This window comes from Conger conger, chromosome 14, assembly GCF_963514075.1.
Source record: "Conger conger chromosome 14, fConCon1.1, whole genome shotgun sequence".
Taxonomy (NCBI): domain Eukaryota; kingdom Metazoa; phylum Chordata; class Actinopteri; order Anguilliformes; family Congridae; genus Conger; species Conger conger.
Window position 1 is genome coordinate 38,235,887 of NC_083773.1, and position 25,532 is coordinate 38,261,418.

The 25,532-nt window shown below is 44.2% G+C and overlaps 2 protein-coding genes and 1 non-coding gene across 3 annotated transcripts in view; all 3 read right to left on the reverse strand.

Annotated features, from left to right (window-relative positions):
• Positions 1–25,532, reverse strand: part of LOC133110142 (equilibrative nucleobase transporter 1-like) — a 124,848-nt gene that overhangs the window by 33,682 nt on the left and 65,634 nt on the right. The gene's annotated exons all lie outside the window — the stretch shown is intronic.
• Positions 2,953–8,457, reverse strand: LOC133110455 (non-structural maintenance of chromosomes element 3 homolog). The gene is made up of 10 exons (XM_061220586.1): positions 8,287–8,457; positions 7,470–7,580; positions 7,084–7,147; positions 6,920–6,999; positions 6,514–6,608; positions 6,000–6,088; positions 5,768–5,810; positions 5,402–5,464; positions 4,555–4,669; positions 2,953–3,325 (listed from the first exon to the last, which is right to left on the reverse strand). Exons 1-10 carry the CDS (start codon positions 8,374–8,376, stop codon positions 3,239–3,241), a joined length of 837 nt encoding a protein of 278 aa, XP_061076570.1. The 5' UTR covers positions 8,377–8,457; the 3' UTR covers positions 2,953–3,238.
• Positions 4,868–4,958, reverse strand: LOC133110810 (small nucleolar RNA SNORA11). The gene has a single exon (XR_009704942.1). It is a non-coding gene; the product is annotated as a small nucleolar RNA SNORA11 (small nucleolar RNA).

Below are 25,532 nucleotides of genomic sequence, written 5' to 3' on the forward strand. Positions count from 1 at the left end.
CTTTGGCCCTAATGGCAGCCCCCGTTGGATGGAAGCAGAGGGGTGTAACAAGTAATTTCCTGTACCGTGGAAATGTTATCTATAACATGAAGGAAGAGTGACTGTTTTCCAACCACCAAATTTTGTTTAATGAATGGTCAACTAGGGAAGAAGTTAAACATACTCACTGTACTGGGTAGAAACGGTTTTCTATGAGCCAGAATACTGTATCTGTAAAAATCTCTTGATTTACAATAATACATATCTTATCCATTTTGGATAGATTTGGAGACGCTAAGAGGCTAAGGGATGCCAAGATACACTGTTTACAAATGACCTTGTAGAACCTCAGTAGTTTTACATATCTTTCTCAAATTTTGTATTCATGTGGCCAGGTGGTGTGTGAAACAGGAAATGTAAATTATGACCTGTCACCATGTTAGACTTTCAGAGGGGCTCTGTAAACTAAGAATTACAATGTTTGTTTTACATTTATTGTACATTTATAGCCCATCATTTATATAAAGAAAATGAAAATAAATCATTAAATAATTACTTTAACTCATTAATTTAAACGCAGCAACATTCCTAAACTGTCTGTCATCTGAATATGACACATTATACCTTGCTGGAAAGGGTAGGGAACCCTCGACAAGAAGATCATTGTTTAAATGAGTTCCGTAGGGAAATGACCTTGCAATGTATTCACGCAACAACAAGAAGTCATTCAAGATGGCATTTGCTTAGGTATAGTCCCGGCAAAAACATAGTTTTCTCGAAATTGCCTGAATGGATTATGAAATAAACTTTGTTAGTCAGAAAACAGTAGCTTCATAACCAGGTGGGATATTTGGTTCCATAAATGTATCTGCATTGAATAATTTGCTTAATAAATTAAATAATTTGCTATATTTCTTGTTGTATTGAATTTTTTTGTTTGTATATTGGAACATGATTTTTTGACATAGAGAAATGGTATCAAGGATTGTTAGAATATGCCTTTTATGCCTTTTCTGGTCTCAGTCTGTGACTTGTTAAGCCGTTGGAATTGCTTTTCCTCAATGGTGACAGTTATTGAAAAACCGCAATATAAAAACAGAATGGTATAAAAATTGATATAAAATATAAAAAGGGAGGTGAGAGGCTGGGGTTGAGGACAGATGAAGAAGCTTTTTAGGTTTTAAATACAGGACCAATGCACTACAATGTACAAATCTCAAATTGTGGAATACAGAGGCAAATAATAAGTCCCTAAGTTGCTTGTTGGAGTATGAAAATTATGTTGTGTGGTATGTTAGATTATGAAATTGGTGTTGTGTGTTGGAGCCTGTAAGTGATGTGATGTGTTGGAGAACGTCAGTGATGAGTTGTGTGTTGAATTTTTTCACAATAAAAATGTTTTGTCTTTACTCCCTTTGTCTAATATTACATTTTGTCTTTAGATCTGAAACCAGTCAGTGTGACAAAAATGCAATAATAGAGGAAACCAGGAAGGGGACAAGTACCTTTTTAAGGCACCGTAAGGGCTGTTGTTTGTATGTATGTATGTTGTGAAGTAATGTTGTGTTTTGGCAGGAAGTGAAGCTCAGCTGCCCGGACTACAAGGACTGTAGCATGGAAGAAGCAGCGGAGGACTTCCAGAAGAGGATCGATTGCTACAAACTCGCCTACGTGTCCCTGGACGAGGATTTCGATAGGTAAAGAGCTGGGGGAAAGAGAGGGCTGGTGTATACTGTACCTGTAGTGAGTCAAAGTTTGTGTGTGTGTGTGTGTGTGTGTGTGTGTATGGTGTGTGTGCTTATGTGAGTGTGTGTGTGTGTCTGTGTGTTGTGCAAGACCATATTTTAAGCAATCACGTGTGTGTATGTTTGTTTGTCAGCAGTTAGATAAAGTTGTTTTGCTCAGTCACAAGATAAAGCAGTTTTTCTGATAGCTGAGTCAGCAGGAAGTAGAAGAATGTGTATGTGTCCGAATCAATATTATATGGTTTAGAGGTTGATGTAAACACTCATGTGAACCTGGAAGTTTGCTGACTTTCTGTGTGTGTGTGTGTGTGTGTGTGTGAGTGCACGTTATGTCATTATGTGTTTGTGCATGTACAGTGTATGTACATTGCATGTACTGTGTGCATATTTGTGTGTCTGTGTTAGTGTGTGTGTATGTCTGTGTGTGTATGCATGTGTTGATGTGTACATGCATATAATGCCAGTTTATCTTCCCTGTGTGTAGGGAGTGTGAGAGGAAATGATGTATGAGGAGATACAGGACAACTACCCACAGGAATTTGCCCAGCGAGACCAGGACAAATACCGCTACCCCAAAGGAGAGGTAACATCGGTCACACTACCAAGAGTATTCACTATCACACTACTTATAGCACACTCCAACTACAATACTCCGTATCTACAATACATACTACATATAAAACACTAGGCTACACATTACACTATATACAGTACCGTCTAACCACAGTATACACTACCTACTTACGCACTACCTATAGTACATGCTATTTACAAACACACCAACTACAGTCAGTCTTATGAGGACCTGGTGCCAGTCTTTGTGTGTGTTGCTCTCTCTGCAGTCTTATGAGGACCTGGTGCTAGTCGACCTGGTGCCAGTCTGTGCGTGTGTCGCCCTCTCTGTAGACTTATGTGGACCTGGTGCCCGTCTGTGCGTGTGTGTGTCGCCCTCTCTCTGCAGTCTTATGAGGATCTGATGCCAGTCTCTCTCTGTGTGTCGCTCTCTCTCCACAGTCTTATGAGGACCTGGTGCTAGTCTGTGTGTGTGTGTCGCCCTTTCTGTAGTCTTATGAGGACCTGGTGCAGCAGCTGGATCCAGTCATCATGGAGCTGGAGTGGCACGCACACACAGTAAGAGAAAAGCAGAGGGTATGCTGTTATTGACACCCAACTGAGAACAGCTGAAGATGACACTGGTTTCAATATAAACTTGCTCGAATGCATGAAGTGTGGAAACAGTTATTTAATTATTTAATAAAAATAGGCAAACACACCGCACCTTATTTAAAACAAACTATACATACCCTCGTATATACACTGAGCTGTAAAGCGTTTAACGTGCTTGTGTAAGTGCATGACAAACCTCTTGCATTGAAACATTGGAAAACAACCATGAGCACTGCTTAGAAACAGCAGGGCTATGAGTACTGCTTATAAACAGTACAGCTATGAGCACTGCTTATAAACAGTACAGCAATGAGAATTGCTTATGAAGAGCAGGGAGCTTTGCTGTGCTATAGATTCCTGGGTCTCTGACTGTTGGGGTCCGCTGTAGCCTCTTTGTACTGCTGAGACCAGGTCTGTGGTTCCTGATCATGCAGCTGCAAGTAGAAAGACACCATCAGACTCACTCACTCGCACATACAGTGAATTCACATTTCCCCCCCCCCCCCCTATAATTTGTTCTTTTTTTCACATCAATGTGGAGGTATTTCAGCTCACATGCATTTGCAGAACGGCTTAAATTCGGATGAATTAATACGTTTGGTATGCCATGATCAAAGGATCAAGTAAGTTGAAATACAGTATAACAGTCTGGAGGGAAATGGTTACAAGGCTCTGGGACTTCAGCAAACCAGTGAGAGCCATTATCTCCAAATGCAGAACAATTGGAACAGTGGTAAATATTCCCAGGAGTAGCTGGCCTCTAGAGTGTCAGTGGTCGCTGTATCATCAACGTTTATTGTGTAAATCTGGCTTTCCTATGAGCCAGTGCCCTGATACTGCTGCTACTGTTGAGTGTGTGTGTGTGTTTGTGTGTGTGTGTGAGTAGCCTATATTTTGCTTTGCAAGTCAATAACCATGTAAGTGGTCGCTGTATTATCATCAACGTCATACAACGTCATACAACGTTCACCCACCCAAAAAAAAGAGGGGAAAAAAACTTTAAAATATAGTGTCATAACCAAAGCACCCCCCACTTAAAACATGTTCCCACGGGTATGGCTGGCATGCCAAAGTTTTCTCCAAGGGCACAGTGACAACTAATCCAAGAAGTCACACATAATCCCAGAAGAACATCCAAAGACCTGCAGGCCTCTCTAGCCGAAGCTACATCAGGGTTCATGACTCTAGAATAAGAAAAAATCTGGCCAAAGAAGGGATTCATGACCTACTAACCAAGAGAGTCAGTTTCCGGCAGTAGTTTATAGTTAAGACTGGCCGCCTAAACAAAAAATAGCCCCACCTTAACTAACATTGGACTAAAAAATGAAAATCAATGTGAAAAAATAAATGTTAAAAAATCTGACTGCGTCGCAAGGTGACGTCGAACAGCGGAATCTGCTTGTTGAAAATAACATCGCACAGTTTGTCATTCAATCATTGTCAAATGGGACCAACTTGGAGGTGAGAGTGAACTATTAATCTTAACTCTTAAAATTATTAAGCATAGTCTAATATTTTGCTAGTTAGTAAGGTAATTGTTTTATCATGCTACTGCGAAACCATGACTTTTGCACGTCTGTTTCTCAAGATTTATCAGTAGACTAGCGGCTAGTTAGTGTAGGCAAATTCTACTTTTCAAATGAGTGACAAATATCTTTCCCACCTGGCTTACAAACTGCAACATCTTCATCTTGGAGACCTCCTTCTCCGCCCGCATTCCCCAGTGAAATTCGTGCTCCGGCGGGTCCGTGTGAGGGATGCGCACATACTCCAGGTTCCTGCCAGAAAAAAGTGCCCTCACATTCAGGTTCCTGCTACACATGAACTCTCACATTCCTGTGTGTGAATGGCATTCAGGCCAAGACAATCTTTTGAGTACATTTCTACAAAATGTGCTACAATCCCAAATCAAAATTGTGCTGGCATAAAAGTACAAAGATGACTGTATGAAGACCGTTACTTTGAGTCACAGACTGTTCCGTTGAGTGACAGACTCCATGTTAATGTGTGGTGTGGTATAAACAGGTTGGCCCATAGTCTGAGGGGAACCTGCTCTGATCACACCAGCAGCCCTGCCAGAGATTCGAACACACGACGCCCTGCTCCCCAGCCCACTGTGCTAACATCCTGAGCCACTCTGGACACAGGGTTACCCTGGGTGTGGAGTTCCACTTCACACCACAGAATGTGAAAGAGTTAAAGCTTAAAGGTACAATAGGTAAGATATTTGTGTTAAAACATTGTTACGAGACCATTGTAAATCTCTTCCTATCATTGAAAAAGGCAAAAAGGCAAAAAGGCTCACATGTTGACTCAGCCTCTGCCTGTGTTTATAGTCCTTAAATTTGGGTTTCAAAGTGTACATTTGTCTGGCCGAAATTACCTTTAAATAAGATGCAACTTAATCAACCATTAGCACTGTAACAGGATTAATACTGCCCAATGCCTCCATCAGACATTAGCGGACTGCTGCCAATGAAAATTTCACTTTACCGAGTAGGAAGACTCACTTTTGTCTGACAAACTCCTCTGTGATCAGCCTCTTCACATCTCCAAATACTTCATGTTTCCCCCTGTGAGAGACACAGTAATGGACCTTAGACAGTTTAACTCATTTAAAGGAGTGACATGGTGGTTGGTAAATAAATGGTAAATGTCTGGTTTTATATAGCGCCTTTATCAAAAGCGCAGTACAGTTGATGCTTCTGGTCTGATGGTAGGTCAGTGCCGTTAGCATTGGCATTAGGCGGCAAGGGTAGTTGTGCATTAGCATAGCGCTGTTCACATGGTTAGTGGAACATTAGCGCAGCACTCCGCACAGGGCATTAGCACTGCTCAAACAAGCAGTGGTCAGAGGCAGCTGGTTCTTCACTTACCCGGGCTCTACCCTCAGCTTCTTCAGCGTGTTCCATACCACAGCTACAGAAAGAGAAACGGGATAGTAACACACTGCCCTAATATAGACACACGCAGTCAACACACAATCAACTGCATTTGCACTCTGCAGCAAGCTTATGTTTGCCGTACAGTTTCTGACCACGTAAAAAATGGACACGTGGCAGCTGCAGTACTGGGGAATAACTGCGTTTGGAGGGGACGAGCACTCACACTCCTTGACGACTCCGCCCTTCATGAAAATGATGCTCAGAATGACAAAGAGCAGGCCAGTCCTGGGGTTACCGGGGTTACCTGGGTCCCTGCAGACACACACACGCACGGATGAATAGGGCGACCGGCAGCATAGTGGTTAAGGTACATGACTGGGACCTGCAAGGTCGGTGGTTCGATCCCCACGGTCGTTGGGCCCTTGAGCAAGGCCCTTAACCCTGCATTGCTCCAGGAGGATTGTCTCCTGCTTAGTCTAATCAACTGTACGTCGCTCTGGATAACAGCGTCTGCCAAATGCCATTAATGTAATGTAATTAATGTAAAAGGACAGTCCAAAAGTTCAACTCTCAGTACATAACATTATCACATCTTTATGTGGCACTGGTCAATGAAATGGCCTCATTAAGATAGGTGCGTGAGTAGTGTTTGTATTAAATCAGATGTAAGTAGCCTAAAATGACTAAAATGTAAATGTAAATGTAAATGTGTGTCTGTGTGTAATCCAGAAACTCACATGCTGTTTTCATCTGCAGGCACAGGCTCCAGTTTGTTTATGAGGATATACATGTGATTCTTTGTGTCAATCTCCACCAACTTCAGTCCAAACACCTAGGCAAAGGGGAGTTTCTTTAGTTTTTTACTATATCAGACAAGTATCTGTTAGCATTCACTATCTGAGAAATGTATATCTGACATACATTACCATTTCATATCTAGCAAATAACTGTAATCATTTTATATGTGGCCAGTATAAAATTTATATTAGCATTTAAAATGATAAGCATGTTAGCATTTTATACCTGTCAAATAAGTTACTTCATAACAGATCTGACATGTTAGTTTGTCATAGCTCACAAATATCTAAGAGCATTTTGCATTCAACAAATATTTTATTATATAAAACAAACACAAAGATGCACCTGTTCAAATGTCTGAGTGACCCCCTTAATAACCTCAGGGTAGATGTTCCTATACTCCTTCATCACGTGTTTCACAATATCTACAGTGACAGAGAGAAAATTGTTTGGGAACAATTTGAATTGACAAGGAAGCTATCCAGTTACTAGGCATACCAAGTACAGACCTGCTCTCTTTATTGGAATTTTCTTCTGGTCCTTAATAAGAATGAACTGCACCACCTCTGCCATCTGAAAAGCAACTGTAATATCTCAGTAAAATAGGAATATAGCCACAAAACACTGGGACGTCTTTAAGGAGGACCAGGTTACATGGATGACTGGGATTATATTATATAAGGGAAATGATCACAAATGGGGAAAATGGGGCACAATGTTATAACAAGTTAGTGTGGGGCACTTATACAGAATCTTATAGATGCACCTGGAAATGCATTCTTTAGGCGATACATTTTGGATTCACTGACCAATGCGGGTGGATGTAGCGCTTTTAAACTGACAGCATGTACTAAAGAAGACAAGCGGGAGCTTTGTAAAGACAGGAGGGGGGTACCTTTTGGTCCAACTGGGCTGAAGTGAGGCGCTCCAGGCCCCTCTGGACTTGTGACGAGGTGGGCTGAGTGAAAGAGTAGTCCTCCCCTGAATCATCTCGCGCCTGGGAGCCCTGGGGATCAGGAATTTAGTCAAATAGAAATGTCACACCCAAAGGTAGCCCCCATTTACAATTTGATAGTTCTGTGAAAAATCAACAGAGGCGTGGGAGGTGTTCCATTGTGCAAATGTTCTTTATATTCAACAGAGAGCATTAGCTTCATTACATCTATCCTATTAGAGTGACCAAAAAAGTCAAATTGGGGTTTGTGTCGATTTTGTACTTTCCGGTCTACTTTCAGATTTCACAATACCGTTCGAAAAAAAAAAAAGGTCACTCACGTACGTTCATTTTTTACAGAATGACCCATTTCACTATCCAAGCAACCGCTTTTCCTTTTATCAGCCAACAGTTTAAAGTTTAAATATGTTGTTATAAAAAAGAAAAATAATAAATGTATTAAGCAGAATTTACTTTCTTCCGTGAATCTGGAAACTTGGTTGCATTTAGCATTTACATAGCTGCCAACTCTCACGCTTTGCCTGTTTTCACACGCACATGCAAATACGTGTGTCTCACGCCGAAAGCGTGAGAGTTGGCAGCTATGCATTTAGGGTATAAATCTGAGATCACAAAATGACAATTTTGTCGCCTGCGATAGCGTCTCTCTGAAAAAGACCACATGCTAAAGCAATAGCAAAGTATTTCGCATGGAACAAAATTAGTCGTAGCAAGCTAACGTTAATGAACGGTAATGTTAGTGCTTTTTGCCGCTTACCTTGGAAGCTCTCTTTTGGGAAAGCGGCACGGTCCTCCTCCTCTGAGACATCGTGACCCTGGCTTTGCTTTTTGGAGAAACACTGTTCATATATAAACCACCAAAATAAATAATATGACTAAAGTATTGCCGTAATGCCGCGTTAAAACAAGCCAAATTCCAAGTTCCGGTTTTTCATTAACTTCCGGTATAAACTATTGGTGAGTCTTCGTCTGTTTACTATCAAAATAAAAGTATGAAAAATAAAACTTATGAGTGATTCAAATGAGCTGCTTGCCAATTGACAGTCTAAAGCAATGCATGCTCATACCGTACTGTACAATATGCTGTACAATACTGTATGGGGTGACATTGGCTCAGGCGATAAAGGCAGTCATCTGCCAGTCGGAGGGTTGCCAGTTCGATCCCACCCTGAGTGTGTCAAAGTGTCCTTGAGCAAGACACCTAAAATGTTCCTGATGAGCTGGTTGGTGTGTGAATGTGCGTGTATGAATAGGTGAATGAAAAGCACCAATTGTACAGCGCTATATAAATTTCAACCATTTACCATTTATATTAAAGATATGAGTCTATAGATTTAAATGTATACCCCCTTTTATTTGGTAACAATTTCATAGTTTTTGAGTTATCAGCTATGCAAATGAGCTGCTTGTGAATTGACAGTCTAATGGATACCCATACCACAGCGTAAATACAGCAACAATTGCTGGGAAGATGATTTCGCAGAAACAGATGTTAAAGATACGGGTCTATAGAGTAAATGTATAATGAAGTTTTCAATAAAAGCACACCAACAAGCAAAACGCACTAACACAAAAACAACATAAGCTATTGCGGGGAAAAAAACTAAGAAAGAAGCGGTCCCACTGCTTCACAGCAAACAAAATTGATGTCTTTTTTAGAGGAGGTGGCGCTAGGGTTGCCACCCGTCCTGCATTCTCCGGGACTGTCCCGGATTTTTGTTGTCTGTCCTGGAAAAAATAATGCAACGAAATGTCCCTGAATCGAAGTATTTTCGAGTGTTGCATATTTTAGTATTGCTTAATGAAATGTAGACAGCGTATCCAGTGTTCGTTCCTAAATGTAATGTAACAAATTGTGCAGAGACGTTATTAACCTTCACAAATGACACTCTTTATTTTTGTAATGAAAGAGGAATTGGCACCAAGCACAAGGTTACGCACCACATCCCTTCAGGCTCACGCACCCTCGAGAGCGATTGACAGTCCGGCTTACTCAGTTTGCCAGCTTTGTATGTGTCCAGGATGGCAACTGAGGTGGCAACCCTAGGTGGCGCTGAATAATGAAAAATAATTTGCCAGTTTTAGGACAACAGTGTCCAACAAAGCAAAGAAAGAACTATGGTTAAATATCGCTCCGTCATCAGTTTATAAATATAATTTAAAAGGCAATTCAATAAAGTGCAATGTGCATCCATTGTAATGTACAATTTTATTCTTTGCATGAAAACACTCCCATTAATGTGGTATTTTAGTAACATTATTAGCCAACTACAACTGTAGAATTATCAGTGTACATATTGCTTTACAGTTTGAGATGTAACTAGGAGCAACAGCTGATTTCAGAGGCTTGCAGTCATAACAGTGTTGGCCACTACCGTGGGTTGACAACATCAATGAGGTATAGCTAGGAGTGGTCTTGGGCTGCATTTCCCAAAGCCTTCTTCACGCTACATCGTCCATAAGTTGTACCGAAAGATTTCAGCATGTTTCCCAAAACATTCTTAGGGAAGTATAGCTTCTCTAACTGATACTTTCGTAAGGTTGGTCTGGACCACTCTTAGCTATACCTTATCGATGTTGTCAACTAAAAGAAAAATCTAAATTAAAAAATGTGTGGATTCGGTCAGTTTTTACGGTCCGGGGCTTAACATTTTTCTTCATTTCCTGTGAGACATTTTTACAATTATTTGTACATTTTCTTGTTAATTTCCTTCTTCATCATTTTAAGGCTTATTTCCTATTAATTTCAGTAAAAAAAAATTCAGAAAAAAAAATCAGTTTTTCAGGTCCAGGGTTTTCATTTTTCTTGATTTCTGAGACATTTGTCCAATAATTCAAAAATTTTCTTGTTCATTTTTTTTTTGGTTTCATCATGTTAGGCCCATTTCCTATTGGTGTGTACAATCAGAATATTCATATTGATAATTCATAGCTAACGAAGCAAATTGAGGGTCTATCCCAACAAAATTGAAGTTGGTAATTGTTGAAACACACTACCAGGTTTTTTCCCCCCAATAACTTTTACGTGGAGTTGGATTCTTCATTGACGTGTGTGGCCATGGAAGACAGCGCACATGCACAGGACACCAGCTGGTGAGCCTCACCCAAGGAACTCTTACCTGCAAGGATTGAAAAGATATCTCAGCGACCGGATCACCTGCATACGATTTGACCTACCAAAATAGGCTACTGCTTAATCACTGTTGCGGTATGGTTGTGTATTTTCCGCACTCTCAGAGTGGGACAAATTGAACTGAGATACTGAACTGAACTTGAACTAAAAGGACTATCCTTCATGAGTGTGACATTGCATTTAGTTTGGAGAGTTAAATTACCAATGTTGTACTGTATTGATGTTTGAGTTACATTACATTACATTATTGGCATTTGGCAGACACTCTTATCCAGAGCAACGTACAGTTGATTAGACTAAGCAGGAGACAGTCCTCCCCTGGAGCAATGCAGGGTTAAGGGCCTTGCTCAAGGGCCCAACGGCTGTGCAGATCTTATTGTGGCTACACTGGGATTAGAACACTGGCCTTGTGTGTCCCAGTCATTTACCTTAACCACTACGCTACAGGCCGCCCCAGGTGTGAATGGTGAATGGTTGAATGGTGAATCTTGATTGTATTTCTCCTGTCAAGGTAATACTTTAAAGGGTCAATTAACCTAAAAAAGGGCAATTAAAGGATACTTACCTGTTCACCTTAAACCAAGAAAAGGGTTAACTCAAAAAGGGAAAATAGCTCAAATAAATGGGTATAACCTGTCAAATTTAGGCTATAAATCAAAGTAAATATAGACCGGTCTTCAGGAACTATCTAGTAAGGAAAGGGATAAACAAGGAGGGTTAAGGGTCATTCACCTGCCTTATCGTAAATATTTTGTGTATGGGTATTGTGTTATCAGTTCTGGTGTTTAGTAAACTGCTGACTTCCATCCATCCATCCATCCATTTTCACCTGCTTATCTGGAGTCGGGTCGCGGTGGCAGTAGGCTAAGCTGGGTATTCCAGGCATCCGCCACTCTGCAGGTACTGTCCCCGACCTCCTGAACACTGAAGAGGCGTGTCAGCCAAGACAGCCCAACAATGTCCAGAGCCTTCAGCATCTCAGGGCGAATCTCATCCACACCCGGCGACTTGCCGCTGAGGAGCTTTTTGACTACCTCAGCAACTTCCGCCAGGGATATTGGTGCAGATTCCCCCGAGTCTTCGGGCTCTGCCTCTTCCACAGAGGATGTGTTGTTCTGGTTCAGGAGCTCCTCGAAGTGCTCTTTCCACCGCCCCACAACATCCCCAGTCCGGGTCAGCAGTCCTCCTCCCCTGCTGAAAACAGCCTGAGACAAGCCCTGCTTTCCCTTTCTGAGTCGTCGGATGGTTTGCCAGAACTTCCTCGAGGCCAACCGAAAGTCCTTCTCCATAAACTCCTCCCATACCCGGGTTTTTGCTTCAGCGACTGCCGAAGCCGCAGCCCTTCTGGCCACCTGGTACCTGTCTGCTGCTTCAGGGGACCCCCGGGCCAGCCAAACCCGAAAGGCCTCCTTCTTGGGTTGCCGCCCCGACAGGCACCGATGACCTTCTGGCCACAGCTCCTGCTTGCCGCCTCTGCAATGGAGGCTTTGGCCCACTCAGACTCCATGTCCCCAGCCTCCCCCGGGATGCGTGAGAAGTTCCTCCAGAGGTGAGAGTTGAAGACCCTGCTGACAGGGGCCTCCGCCAGACGTTCCCAGTTCACCCTCACTACACGTTTGGGTTTAACGGGTCTGTCCGGCAGCCTCCCCGGCCACTTGATCCAACTCACCACCAGGTGGTGATCAGTTGACAGCTCTGCTCCTCTCTTCCCCCGAGTGTCGAAGACATACGGCCGCAGATCTGATGATACGACCACAAAGTCGATCATCGATCTTTGGCCTAAGGTGCTCTGGTACCAAGTACACTTATGAGCAACCTTATGCTCGCACATAGTGTTTGTTATCGACAATCCATGTCCAGCACAGAAGTCCAATAACAAGACACCGCTCGGGTTAAGATCGGGCAGGCCATTCCTCCCAATCACCCCCTTCCAGGTTTCTCCGTCATTGCCCATGTGAGTGTTGAAGTCGCCCAGCAAAACTATGGAGTCTCTGGGTGGCACCCTTTCCAGGATGCCGCCCAGTGACTCCAAGACGGCCGGATACTCTGAACTGCCATTTGGTGCATAAGCAGCAACACGTAGTCGCAGAGAGGCGACCCTCTTGTTCCCCGGGTGGAAGTCCAACACTGTCAGCCAGTGGCTTGTGAGTATCCCCACACCAGTGTTGTGCGTGGAGGTGAGCCCAACTATATCTAGTTGGTATCGCTCCGTCTCCCGCACTAGCTCTGGTTCCTTCCCCACCAGAGAGGTGACGTTCCACGTCCCCAGAACCATTCTGCGACGCCGAGGATCAGCACGCCCGGATCCCCGCCTTTGCCTACTGCCCGTTGGGCAAAGCACCCGACTCCGATGCCCACCCCTGCAGGTGGTGAGCCCACAGGGCGGCGACCCCACGTGACCAATTCGGGCTGTGCCCGGCCGGACCCCATGGGATAAGGCCCGGCCACCAGACGCTCGCCAACGAGCTCTCCTCCCAGGTCTGGCTCCAGGGCCCCGGTTTCCCTTTTCCAGGCGAGGTAAAGGTGCTTGTGAGGCCATGTAAAAACTGCCGACTTGTTAATTTTAAATCTCTCGTCTCTGGTCTTCTATTTTATTGACTCAACAACTCCTTCGAGCCTAGAACTGGTCCAGTGGCTTATAGTTGTCTATACAGTAACCCAAGTGTTACATTAACATAGATACAAAACAATATTACTGAACATAAACTAGGGGACGAAAACATCTTATATTTTAACTAAAAAAACTTTAAACAAATTATTACAAATAAGTAAATCTAAGCTTTACAAAACTTTACAAAAATCAATACAAAATACAAAGGAACAGAAGGTGGATTAAGAAATCCCAAAGGGCAAATAGTAAAGAAAAGGTCAATTTTGCTCGTGTTTACTGTCCCGAGAGGCTTCTGTGTCCCTTGAGTGGGGGGTGGACTATATTATGAATTCCTTCCAATGATCCACCCCTCACTTCCCTCTAGCCAGGTTTTGGTCTTTGTGCATGGGTGACATGGCTCAGGCAGTAAGAGCAGTCGTCTGGCAGTTGGAGGGTTGCCGGTTGCCGGTTCGATCCCCCGCCCAGGCTGTGTCGAAGTGTCCCTGAGCAAGACACCTAACCCCGGGGTTAGGTCGGGGCATGGCAGCCAATCGCTGTCGGTGTGTGAGTGTATGTATGAATGGGTGAATGGAGAAGCATCAATTGTACAGTGCTTTGGATAAAGGTGCTATATAAATGCCTGCCATTTACCATATCCACAATAATGCTGTCCTGGAGGAGGTTTTTCATCCTCCTCCAGAGAGTGACCAGGTCTACGGATGTCTTTTGGTAGACCTTGATGTTCCTTGTCTCTCACAGGACCTGCTTGGTGATGTTGATGATCCTCCACTGACGCTGGAGCTTGTCTGTCTTGCATTCCCCCGGTGGACTGTAGAGGATGCCCTCAGCTGTCATGGGAGACAGAGGAACAAACAAGCCTCCAGACCTGCCTGGCCACAGAGCACTCCCAGAACAGGTGGTGGATGTGTGCCAGTGAGGGCCAAGTGCCAGCGATACATAAATCCTTGTGGCGAGACACCTATGGGCAGTCATCCAGGCAATATCTTTCTGCTTGTTTGTAAGACACTTGAGAGTGGTTGAGGAAGTTCACCCTTTTATAATTAGAATGCCGACTACTCTCATCCTTTGCAAAGTTTTGAGTTACCGTACCAGGAAGTGGTATGGAGTTCTGTGGAAAGTGTCCGTCAGCTGAATATGACACATTATACCTTGTTGGAAAGGGTAGGAAACCCTGTACAAGAAGATCAACATGTTTTAAATTAGTTCCGTTGTGAAATGACCTAGCTCCCATTTATGCAACAAGTTGTTCAAGATTTGCTTCGGTATAGTCCCGGCAAAAGCATAATGGCTGGACGGATTACAACGTTCGTCAGAAAACAGTTGTGACTTAGCCAGCCTGGTAAGCTGTTTACATGACATGTTGGTGCCTGTTGTTTTATTGCCCTGCTTTGCAAATAAGAGGCAGATAAGGATCTAAAGTGCTGTTATCACTAGCTGAGAGGCATAGTGATAATCGGGCATTGCCATCTTGCGGGTTTATTCCATTGTAGTTTTTATTATCTTAGAAATGTGAACACAACAATAATTTGTCATGTCAACAACGAATATACCAAAAGGGTGTAGCATGGATGGGGTTATATCTGGGCTGGGCCACTCAATGACAGTCAGAGACGTCAGTGTTGTCTTGCTTGTATGCTTTTGGTCACTGTCATGCTGAAAGGTGAACCGTTGCCCCAGTCTGAGGTTGTGTGCACTCAATTCTGACCAGTATCCCTGTCCCTGCCGCTGAGAAGCGCCCACATGGCATAATGCTGCCACCACCATGCTTCACTGGCGGGATGGTATTAGCCAGGTGATGAGCAGTGCCCAGACAAAGTGCTTGGGGTACTGCCCACAGAGTTACATTTTTGTCTCATCAGACCAGAGAATCTTTTTCCTCATGCCGAGAGTCCTTTAAATGTAATTTGATTCAAACCGGCCTGTCAAGTTGCAAACTCCCCTCCCACACCACCCATCTGTGATTAATCAGAACATGACATTTCTATGACCTAAGCCACTCAATTCACAGATAAAATGTGCTGATTTAAGCCATTAAGCCAATAACTGAAATAAGGAAAGCCACAGTCAGGCGTCAAGTTCAAAGAAAGTCAGATTTATTTGTCCGAGTGAGGGAAGTGGGGGGGGTGGGTAATGCAACAGAAATCCTTCCTGTCTGGGGTATTGGCTTCACTCGGCCTAAAGAGAGAGCAGAGGCGAGGGGGTGAGAGTTAACGTGGGGCATCTAGGTCAGGCTCTGTCTGGCCTTCTTTTAGCCCCGATCCAAGCTCAGTCTCCAGCCCTTCCTCCACTGTCCTTTAGACCGTCAAACAATCCATTATCTCAATCTTCCACAATGTACTGGAATTCACACTGCCCACACAATCTTCACTTCTCCTCCTGTGTCTCTTCTTCTCCGGTTTTCCTCTGTTTAAGAGCACTCAACATTGGGCCTTCTCAATTAACAGAATGCAGCTCACCTGTTGCTGCTTGCTCAGGCTGTGAGCAGGTAATTAGGGAAATACTTGCCCTCAATTGGCTTCCCCAGTAGTCTGCGTTGGGGGAAGGGTCTCTGACCGTGCTGCTGAAGGTGCCTCTGATGCCCATCCCACTCTGCCAGAGGCACTGGGGTGCCACAGTGGCGAGAAAGAAATGGCATTAGTTATAATAGAGAACCATATTATATTATTCTTGAACCTGCAGCCCCTGTGTACAGTGTTTCCATATTGTGCTGTATGTTCTGCATGTGAGTAGTTTCCTCCATGAAGTGTATCAACAAGGGGGACTATTTCAGAAAGTCCTTTAGAACAAGGTGTGTGGACTCTTTAACCAATGGAATACTTGTTGACTGAAAACCAGACACATTGCCGCCTTCCAGGCACAGTTTGAGATTGCTGCTTAAAGAAGTGTTTTTTTGACCCTCTCTATCATCCAGGAGGGGAACCTCTTTGACACCCATCATTCCACCTTCATCACCTTGTACATCGGAGCCTACAGCTCCTCTGCCTTAATCTTCCTCATAATCAAGGTGATGGCAGTTAAATAGCAAACCAAAAATGTGTGCTGGGAGGTATGTGCTGCTCTACTGGGGAAAGCAGGTGAAGTCAGCTGCTAGAGTAACTGCAGAAACATTTACGGAAAAGAGTCCTCCCCTGGAGCAATGGGCTTTGGTCAAGGGCCCAACAGCTTTGCGGATCTTACTGTGGCTTCGAAAGGTGAACCGTTACCCCAGTCTGAGGTTGTGTGCACTCAATTCTGACCAGTATCCCTGTCCCTGCCGCTGAGAAGCGCCCACATGGCATAATGCTGCCACCACCATGCTTCATTGGCGGGATGGTATTAGCCAGGTGATGAGCAGTGCCCAGACAAAGTGCTTGGGGTACTGCCCACAGAGTTACATTTTTGTCTCATCAGACCAGAGAATCTTTTTCCTCATGCCGAGAGTCCTTTAAATGTAATTTGATTCAAACCGGCCTGTCAAGTTGCAAACTCCCCTCCCACCCCACCCATCTGTGATTAATCAGAACATGACATTTCTATGACCTAAGCCACTCAATTCACAGATAAAATGTGCTGATTTAAGCCATTAAGCCAATAACTGAAATAAGGAGAGCCACAGTCAGGCGTTAAGTTCAAAGAAAGTCCGATTTATTTGTCCGAGTGAGGGAAGTGTGTGGGGTGGGGGTGGGGTGGGGGTGGGGGGGGGGGGGGGGTAATGCAACAGAAATCCTTCCTGTCTGGGGTATTGGCTTCACTCGGCCTAGAGAGAGAGCAGAGGCGAGGGGATGAGAGTTAGTGTGGGGCATCTAGGTCAGGCTCTGTCTGGCCTTCTTTTAGCCCCGATCCAAGCTCAGTCTCCAGCTCTTCCTCCACTGTCCTTTAGACTGTCAAACAATCCATTATCTCAATCTTCCACAATGTACTGGAATTCACACTGCCCACACAATCTTCACTTCTCCTCCTGTGTCTCCTCTTCTCCGGTTTTCCTCTGTTTAACAGCACTCAACATTGGGCCTTCTCAATTAACAGAATGCAGCTCACCTGTTGCTGCTTGCTCAGGCTGTGAGCAGGTAATTAGGGAAATACTTGCCCTCAATTGGCTTCCCCAGTAGTCTGCCTTGGGGGAAAGGTCTCTGACCGTGCTGCTGAAGGTGCCTCTGATGCCCATCCCACTCTGCCAGAGGCACTGGGGTGCCACAGTGGCGAGAAAGAAATGGCATTAGTTATAATAGAGAACCATATTATATTATTCTTGACCCTGCAGCCCCTGTGTACAGTGTTTCCATATTGTGCTGTATGTTCTGCATGTGAGTAGTTTCCTCCATGAAGTGTATCAACAAGGGGGACTATTTCAGAAAGTCCTTTAGAACAAGGTGTGTGGACTCTTTAACCAATGAAATGAAAACCAGACACATTGCCGCCTTCCAGGCACAGTTTGAGATTGCTGCTTAAAGAAGGTTTTTTTTTACCCTCTCTATCATCCAGGTGGGGAACCTCTTCGACACCCATCGTTCCACCTTCATCACCTTGTACATCGGAGCCTACAGCTCCTCTGCCTTATAATAATAATAATAAACTTTATTTATAAAGCACATTTAAAACAACCATGGTTGACCAAAGTGCTGTACAAAACCAGGCAATAAAATTAAAGATAAAATGAAATAAAATGAAATAAAATGAGATAAAATGAAATAAAATGAAATAAAATGAAAGACATCTAGATTTCCCATTTATGTCTGACATAAAGGCCTCACTAAAAAGGTGGGTTTTTAACAAGGATTTAAAAACATCTATGTTTTGGGCAGATTTAATATGTGGCGGTAGGCTGTTCCACAACTTGGGGCCAGCTACCTCAACGGCCCGGTCACCACTCCTAGCTCTCCTCGACATAGGGACATCCAAAAGTTGCTGATTGCATGATCTAAGTGATCTAGCTGGGGTATACATATTGAGGAGTTCAGACAAGTACGTAGGTGCTAGACCATTCATTGCCTTAAAAACAAATAATAAAATTTTAAAATTTATCCTGTAACGGACAGGAAGCCAATGTAGGGATGGAAGTGCTGGTGTAATATGCTCCCGTTTCTTTTTGCCAGTCAGAAGGCGGGCAGCAGCGTTCTGCACTAGCTGCAGACGGCAGAGAGAGGACTGGTCTAAGCCTATATATAGAGAATTGCAGTAGTCCAGCCGAGATGTTATAAAAGCATGGACCACTCTTTCCAAATCCTTTTGAGAAAGATAGGCCTTGACCTTGGCTATTTGTCTTAACTGAAAAAAGGCAGCTTTGACAACAGCACTAATTTGCTTCTCAAGTTTAAAGGCACTGTCAAAGGTGAAACCAAGGCTTTTCGCAGCAGGAACATTTTTGGGGGCCAGGGGGCCCAAAGCACCAACAATGTCCCCCAATTGAGCTGGATGTCCAAACATAATAACCTCTGTCTTATTTTCATTTAAATGCAGGAAGTTAGCATCCATCCAGTTTTTTAAGTCTTTAAGACATGCAAGTAAAAGCTGCAGTGACTTCTTGCATTGAGATTTTACAGGTAAGTAAATCTGTACATCGTCAGCATAGCAATGAAAAGAAAGGTAATGCTTCCTGAAAATTGACCCCAGGGGCAGCATATATAAAGGAAATAAAATAGGACCTAGAATAGAGCCCTGAGGGACTCCACAAGTGAGTGGGGCTGTATCTGAGGAGTAATCTCCCACATGGACAGAGAAACTCCTGTCCAATAGGTACGACCGAAACCACTCCAAGGCAGCCCCCTTAATACCCACACAGCGTTCAAGGCGAGATAAAAGAATCTCATGATTCACGGTGTCAAATGCCGCTGTCAAGTCTAAGAGCACCAGGATAGCAGGCTCACCAGAGTCTGTAGTTATTATCAGATCATTAAAAACTCGTAAAAGGGAAGTTTCAGTACTGTGCCGAGGTTTAAAACCAGACTGAAACTTTTCACAGATGTCATTTTTACCTAAAAATGATTGTAACTGAATAAAGACTGCTTTCTCCAATACTTTAGACAAAAAAGGTAACTTGGAGATAGGCCTAAAGTTAGAGAGAACCGAGGGGTCAAGATTTTTCTTTTTGAGCAGTGGTTGCACTACAGCATGTTTGAATGCAGCTGGGACACATCCTGAACTGAGACAGGTATTGATGAGCAATAATACGCTAGCACCAACTGAATCAAAAACTTCTTTGATAAGACGAGAGGGGATGCTGTCTGAGGGGCAATATGTAGGCCGCAGATGCTTAATAATATCTGAGAGCGAAGGGAGGGATATAGGCTCAAACTGGTCAAAAATGGCAGAGCACAGAGATGGAGCAGGGTCAATGGTAATACTCAATGTGTTAACACTCGTGTGGGCTAGCCTAAGAGTAGAGACCTTCTCATTGAAAAATTTAATTTAATTTTCACAGAGTGTGGGTGAAGATATGATGGGGGATACATCACAGGGGTTAATAAGGGAATTAAAAACCTTAAAAAGAACCTGAGGCTTGTGGGTGTTTTTGGAGACTAAGGTAGATATATACTCTGGTTTGGCTGTTTTAACAGCTCTCTGGTAGTTTGATAGGCAACTACGCAGGATTTCTAGAGAGACATGGAGTTTATCCTTTTTCTACTTTCTCTCAGCGCGCCTGCAAGCGCGCCTGAGAGAACGAGTGGAATCATTAAGCCACGGCTCTGAAAGTGCTTTGGTGCGTCTAAGCCTAAAAGGAGCAACAGAATCCAGTATTTCAGAACATGTAAAATCAAACATGGAGATAAGCTCCTCAGCACTGAGAGCACAGTTTGCATCCAGTGCACAAATCGAGGAGACGCTGAAAATATCAGAGAACTGTGATGCGGTCGACTGGTTGATCGAGCGCAAACGGCGTGCGGAGGCGCGTGATTTGATTCCCGAGCAAGAGATAGAAGATGTAAACAGGACAGGTAAATGATCTGAGATACATGCTGTTGTACAGATTTCATTTACAGAAACAGATAGACCAAACGATAAGACAAGATCCAATGTGTGTCCCTTTTCATGTGTCAGGCCAGATACAGATTGGATGAGAAATTCCCTGGTTAAAGGTCTTGATTCACAGCACACATGGACATTAAAATCACCTAAAATTAAAATATGGTCATATTTAACCATGATCCCCAACAAAAAGTCAGCAAAATCATTAATGAAGTCCCTGTTACATTTTGGTGGACGATAAGCAACAGCGCAGAGCACCGGGGAGGACAGGTTCATTTCAAAGAGCTGCAACTCAAAACTAGAGTAACTAGGTGTGGAATGACACAGTCGGCACATGAGATTAGATCTAAACACTGAGGCTATGCCTCCACCGTTACCAGTGGTGCGAGGGGAGCTGAGGAATGAAAGGGAGCGTGTCTATGTTCCCACAGCTCTATGTTCCCACAGCCCTATGTTCCCACAGCTCTATGTTCAGTTGACTTCACACTCAGCAGGCTGCTTGCATGGGACCTGAAGAAATCCAGTGTATGTTTGTGCAATTTAGACACAGTACACGTTCAATTATCTATAAGTTTTTAATGAACAAGCAAACAAGCGAAATAAGAAAAAAAAAACACTATTTATGCAGTTCACTTAAAACTGGAAAGGGCTGTCACGTTTCAGGTCTGTCTCACCATGTTTTATGTTGATTTATGTTTATTCATGTTGTCTTAGTCACGTAGTGTCTTATCATGTATTATGTTAGTCTAGGTTTGTCATGTTGTTTAGTTTATTTCTTGTTACGATTTATTTTCTCGTCATGTCTAGTTATGTCTTGTTACGATTTATTTTCTTGTCATGTCTAGTTATGTTTTCGTACGATTATATTACCTGGTTATGTTGAGTGATTATCGTCTTAGTCCCGCTTTGTGTTATGTTTCGATGTATGTTTATTGTTACGTTAACTGGTCGTGGTTATGCATACACTTTTACATGTTTTTCCGCAAACCTTGCGTTCCGCCTTTTCTCTCTCTCTCTCTCTCGTTCTGTCCTTCACTCCCCTAATGTTCTATTTGTCTATTTACTAAAACTACTAACGCTAGATCAGGATTGGGTAGAAACTAACAAGACTAATCATGTGTTCATGTTACCTTATGTTTCTCGTGCATGTCATTTACTAATTTACTAATGCTAGGGCAGGATAGGTTTATTACTAACGATTACTAATCTCCTTGTTAAACTTGTCATCCATCGCACCTGTTTTCCATTTCCTTGCTACGCTCTTACTAATTGTCTACACCTGTCTACACCTGCATTTATAGCCCAGTCGCGCAACTGCTCACTGCGAAATTGTCTGCCTCTGTTTTTTCACGCAACTCTTGAGCATTACTTACTGTTTGATTACACGTTACGATCCACGCCTGTTTACTGACCATCGATTATTGATTTCTGTTTTGTGACCTTCGTTTTGTTCTTGACTACGTCCCCGCCTACCGTTTTTGTACTTTTGCCCCGCTGATTGTTTCATGGTTTCGACTCCCGCTTCGTCCACGACTACGCCTCTGCCTGCCGTCCGTCTGTTCATCTGCCCCGCTGACAGCTCTCCTGCTACCGGACCTCCCTGCACGCCTACCGACTACGAGATTGCCTCTTCCCTCGGCACCGTGCTTTTTGTTTGTTTTGTATTTGTTTGGCTGGATCTACGTGTATGGACTTTGCTTGTGTTGACTACTCTCCTGGGATTCGTCCCGAATAAAGCCCTGAGGGGTCTTTATATTACTATTGTTTCTGAGTCGTGCATTTTGGGTCCAACCCCCACGCACCCGTCTCAAGGGCTCTACATCAGTACTTTTCAACCTTTTATATGTGCCAGGAACAGGCATCTGCAAGTGCTGTCCTTTGAGGACTATTTTGACATCTAAATATATAAAGTTCAGTTTACACGATCAATAATAACCATTTCATTTAGAAAAAAAATTTAATCTTAGAAATGTGGGAACATAGGGCTGTGGGAACATAGGGATGACCCCGAATGAACAGTCAGGGGGAAGGAGTTCTAGTCTAGTCAAAACTAGAGTAACTAGGTGTGGAATGACACAGTCGGCACATGAGATTAGATCTAAACACTGAGGCTATGCCTCCACCGTTACCAGTGGTGCGAGGGGAGCTGAGGAATGAACAGTCAGGGGGAAGGAGTTCAGAGAAAGGTGCATATTCGTCAGCATGGAGCCAGGTTTCCGTAATAAACATAAAATCCAATCCCCGGGAGATAAAAAAGTCATTTAATAAAAATGTTTTATTTACTATTGACCTTGCATTTATTAGAGCCATGCGAAGGTTTACCTGTTGAGTAACAGCCAAATTGACACTTTAAGAATTTAAGATATGTGCAACTGGACAGAGCACTCGCATACCACGGCAAGCCTGACTATCACGACGGTAGGGGTCAGACAATCTAGGCCTATTGGTCACACGAACAGGAATAGGGATACCTGCAGTAAACACATTAGAACAGAAGGGGGGGATCACATCAATAGGCTGTGTTTTGACCCTGGAAGGGAAAGGATTGTCCCGATTTGGTTGTCAGTCACGTCGGGCATAATCATTGGCACAGTGCACAGCATGTAGAATGTTTGCAGCAAGCACACGTGAGCCCAGCTTGTTTGGATGGATTCCGTCCGCCGTAAAAAAGGAGAACCGATTCCAAAATAGGTTAAAATTGTCGATAAAACCTATGTTATTTGTTCTGCAAGCGGACTGGAGCCAGGTATTAAGACCGAGGATTCGGCTGAAACGTTCTGCTCTCCCCCCCAGCATAGGCAAAGGACCAGATATAAAGACGGACTTTCCACAGTCATTTAAAAACTTAAAAAGGTCCTTGAAATCTTTTTTCGTTAGCTCTGACTGTTGACGAGCGGTGTCATTTGTCCCAACGTGTACAATAATCCGGCTAATAGATGACGGGAGCGATAGCATCAGGCCCGGTAGCTTACCCAGGATGATGGGGACCGTTGCTCCAGGAAAGCAGTGTGTAGCTGCATTCGCAAACCGAAGTTTCCGGGTAATCGAATCACCCACTATAAGGGTTGTTGGAGAGAAAAGGGGACGAGGTTGAGAAGGGACAGGCTCCTTTATAGGCCTGCAATGGGAAATAGAGATCATCTCCCCGGGAGAGGGGCACTGACGAGATGAAGGGGTGAGGGATCTACGCGATCGCGTCGGCGACCCCGGGGAGCGTGTCCGGGCAGGCAGAGGCTGCGGCAGGGCCGCAACATCAGACTTGGGAGGACTCCGCATTGGACCAGGGTCAGGAGAACCACCAGAGCTGGCGGCTGATCACCGCCTCCCTGAGGATCCTTCGTTGGGAAACAGAGGTCGCTGCCTGGTGTGAAGACCGCCGGTCTGGTTTCTGAGTGGAGGGGAGTGTCACTCGAGTGGAGCCAGGCTCGCTCAAACCGCAAGCAACATATAGGTCCCAAGTATTGTTTTCTTGGGGGTCTTCCCAGGGCTGAGTGAGTCCGTCCAACACTTGGAAGGTGTTCGTCAGCCGCAACTCTTCTGGAACTGGGGGTAAGGAGGTGCGCCTTCCTTGTCGGCTGCCCGTCGGGACAGTAATCCAAGCAGCATTAGCTGTGGAAGCTGGAGTGCTGCAGTTCTTTGGCTTAGCCCCTAGCTGTGACCAATCCTTCGAAGCCGCCCCTGCCACGGGGAGCTCGGCCTCGGGGCGAAGCAGCGAAACAGCAGCATCAGTTCCACGGGGTTCCATAAATGAATCGAGGAACAGCTCGTCATCTTTAATGGAGTGCAAGATGGAGATCCGTCCTTCCAGAACTGCAATCCTCTCATTTAAACTTTTACAACTTTCGCAGTGTAAAGAGGTCAGGATTGACATTTTATTATTCTGTAATACGGTAATACGTCTCTTGCCGCGGGGCAGGCCGCCCGAGCCTCGGACTGGAGTACCGAAGGCCTTTTTGGAGCAAGAAGGTTGGTGGAAAATAAACTTGTGTGCCCGTGCTCTTCTGCTGGTAGTTTCTGCCGGAACTTCTCCGATGTTGTGCTACCCCTTACGAATTTACTTTGTAATCCTTGTGATTGTGTGAATCATAAAGTCAGGAGAAACACTGACCTGTAGCCAGGAGCTGCTGTCGATAGGTCTAGTCTAGACTTAATCTTCCTCATAATCAAGGTGACAGCAGTTAAATAGCAAACCAAAAATGTGTGCTGGGCGGTATGTGCTGCTCTACTGGGGAAAGCAGCTATCCAACAGCTTTGCAGATCTTACTGTGGCTTCGCCGGGATTTGAGCCACCAACCTTGCGTGTCCCAGTTATTCACCTTAACCACTACACTACAGGCCACCCTAGGTTCCAGGTTATTTCTCAGCCTCATAATGGAATCCTTGTCTGTCACTGGCACAACTCTGGTCTGCAAGTTGACAAAAGCTAATAAATGACTCCAGAGACAATCAAAAGCCGAGATACTGATCGCTTTCGTATACCTGCATGAAGGAAGCGATTGAATACATCCAAAGCGCTGTAATAATAATAATAATAATAATAATGGATTTAATTTATAATGCACTTTCCATTCGAGAATCTCAAAGTGCTACAGGAGTCAAAAACATCAGAGAATACAAATAAAAAATAAAAATAACAAAAAACAGCAAAATAAAACAGCAGTATCCAGACATCATCATCACTAAAACTAAAAATGTGGGTAGGCTCTTCCAAATAGGTGGGTCTTAAGACCGCTCTTGAAAGAGTCGACTGACTGTGGTGCTCTTAGGTGGGGCATTCCACAGTTCAGGGGCGACAGAACAGAAGGCCCGGCCTCCCATAGTGACCAGCTTAGTCCTGGTGGGTTTGAGGAGTCTTGACCAGCTCCTTGAGGTAGGGGGGTGCGTTGCCATGGACGCATTGGTAGGTCAGCAGGGAGATTTTAAATTCTGTACGGGAGGAGATGGGGAGCCAGTGTAGTGAGTGGAGGATGGGAGTGATGTGATCATGTTTGCGCACTCTCATCAGGATCCTAGCAGCACTGTTCTGGATGTATTGAAGCTTTTGAAGGCTCTTGCTTGGAATCCCGATGACAAGTGCGTTGCAGTAGTCGAGCCTGGAGGAGACGAAGGCGTGGACTAATGTTTCAGCATCCTGCAGAGACAGGGTGGGGCGGAGTTTGGCTATGTTTTTGAGGTGGAAGAAGGATGTTTTACAGAGGTGTTTGATGTGGGCCTCGTAGTTGAGGTGGGGGTCCATTCTGACACCCAGGTTGGTGATGACCGATGACAGTGGGATAGCCTGGCCAGAAAAGGTGGTGCATGTAATGGGGGATGAGTT

Coding starts and splice junctions, on each gene's coding strand:
- LOC133110455 (XM_061220586.1), bottom strand. CDS start 8,376: ATGAACAGTGTTTCTCCAAAAAGCAAAGCCAGGGTCACGATGTCTCAG. Junction 6,089..6,513: donor CCTGCAGATGAAAACAGCAT/GTGAGTTTCTGG, acceptor GTGTGTCTGCAG/GGACCCAGGTAACCCCGGTA. Junction 5,811..5,999: donor GGGCGGAGTCGTCAAGGAGT/GTGAGTGCTCGT, acceptor CTCTTTCTGTAG/CTGTGGTATGGAACACGCTG.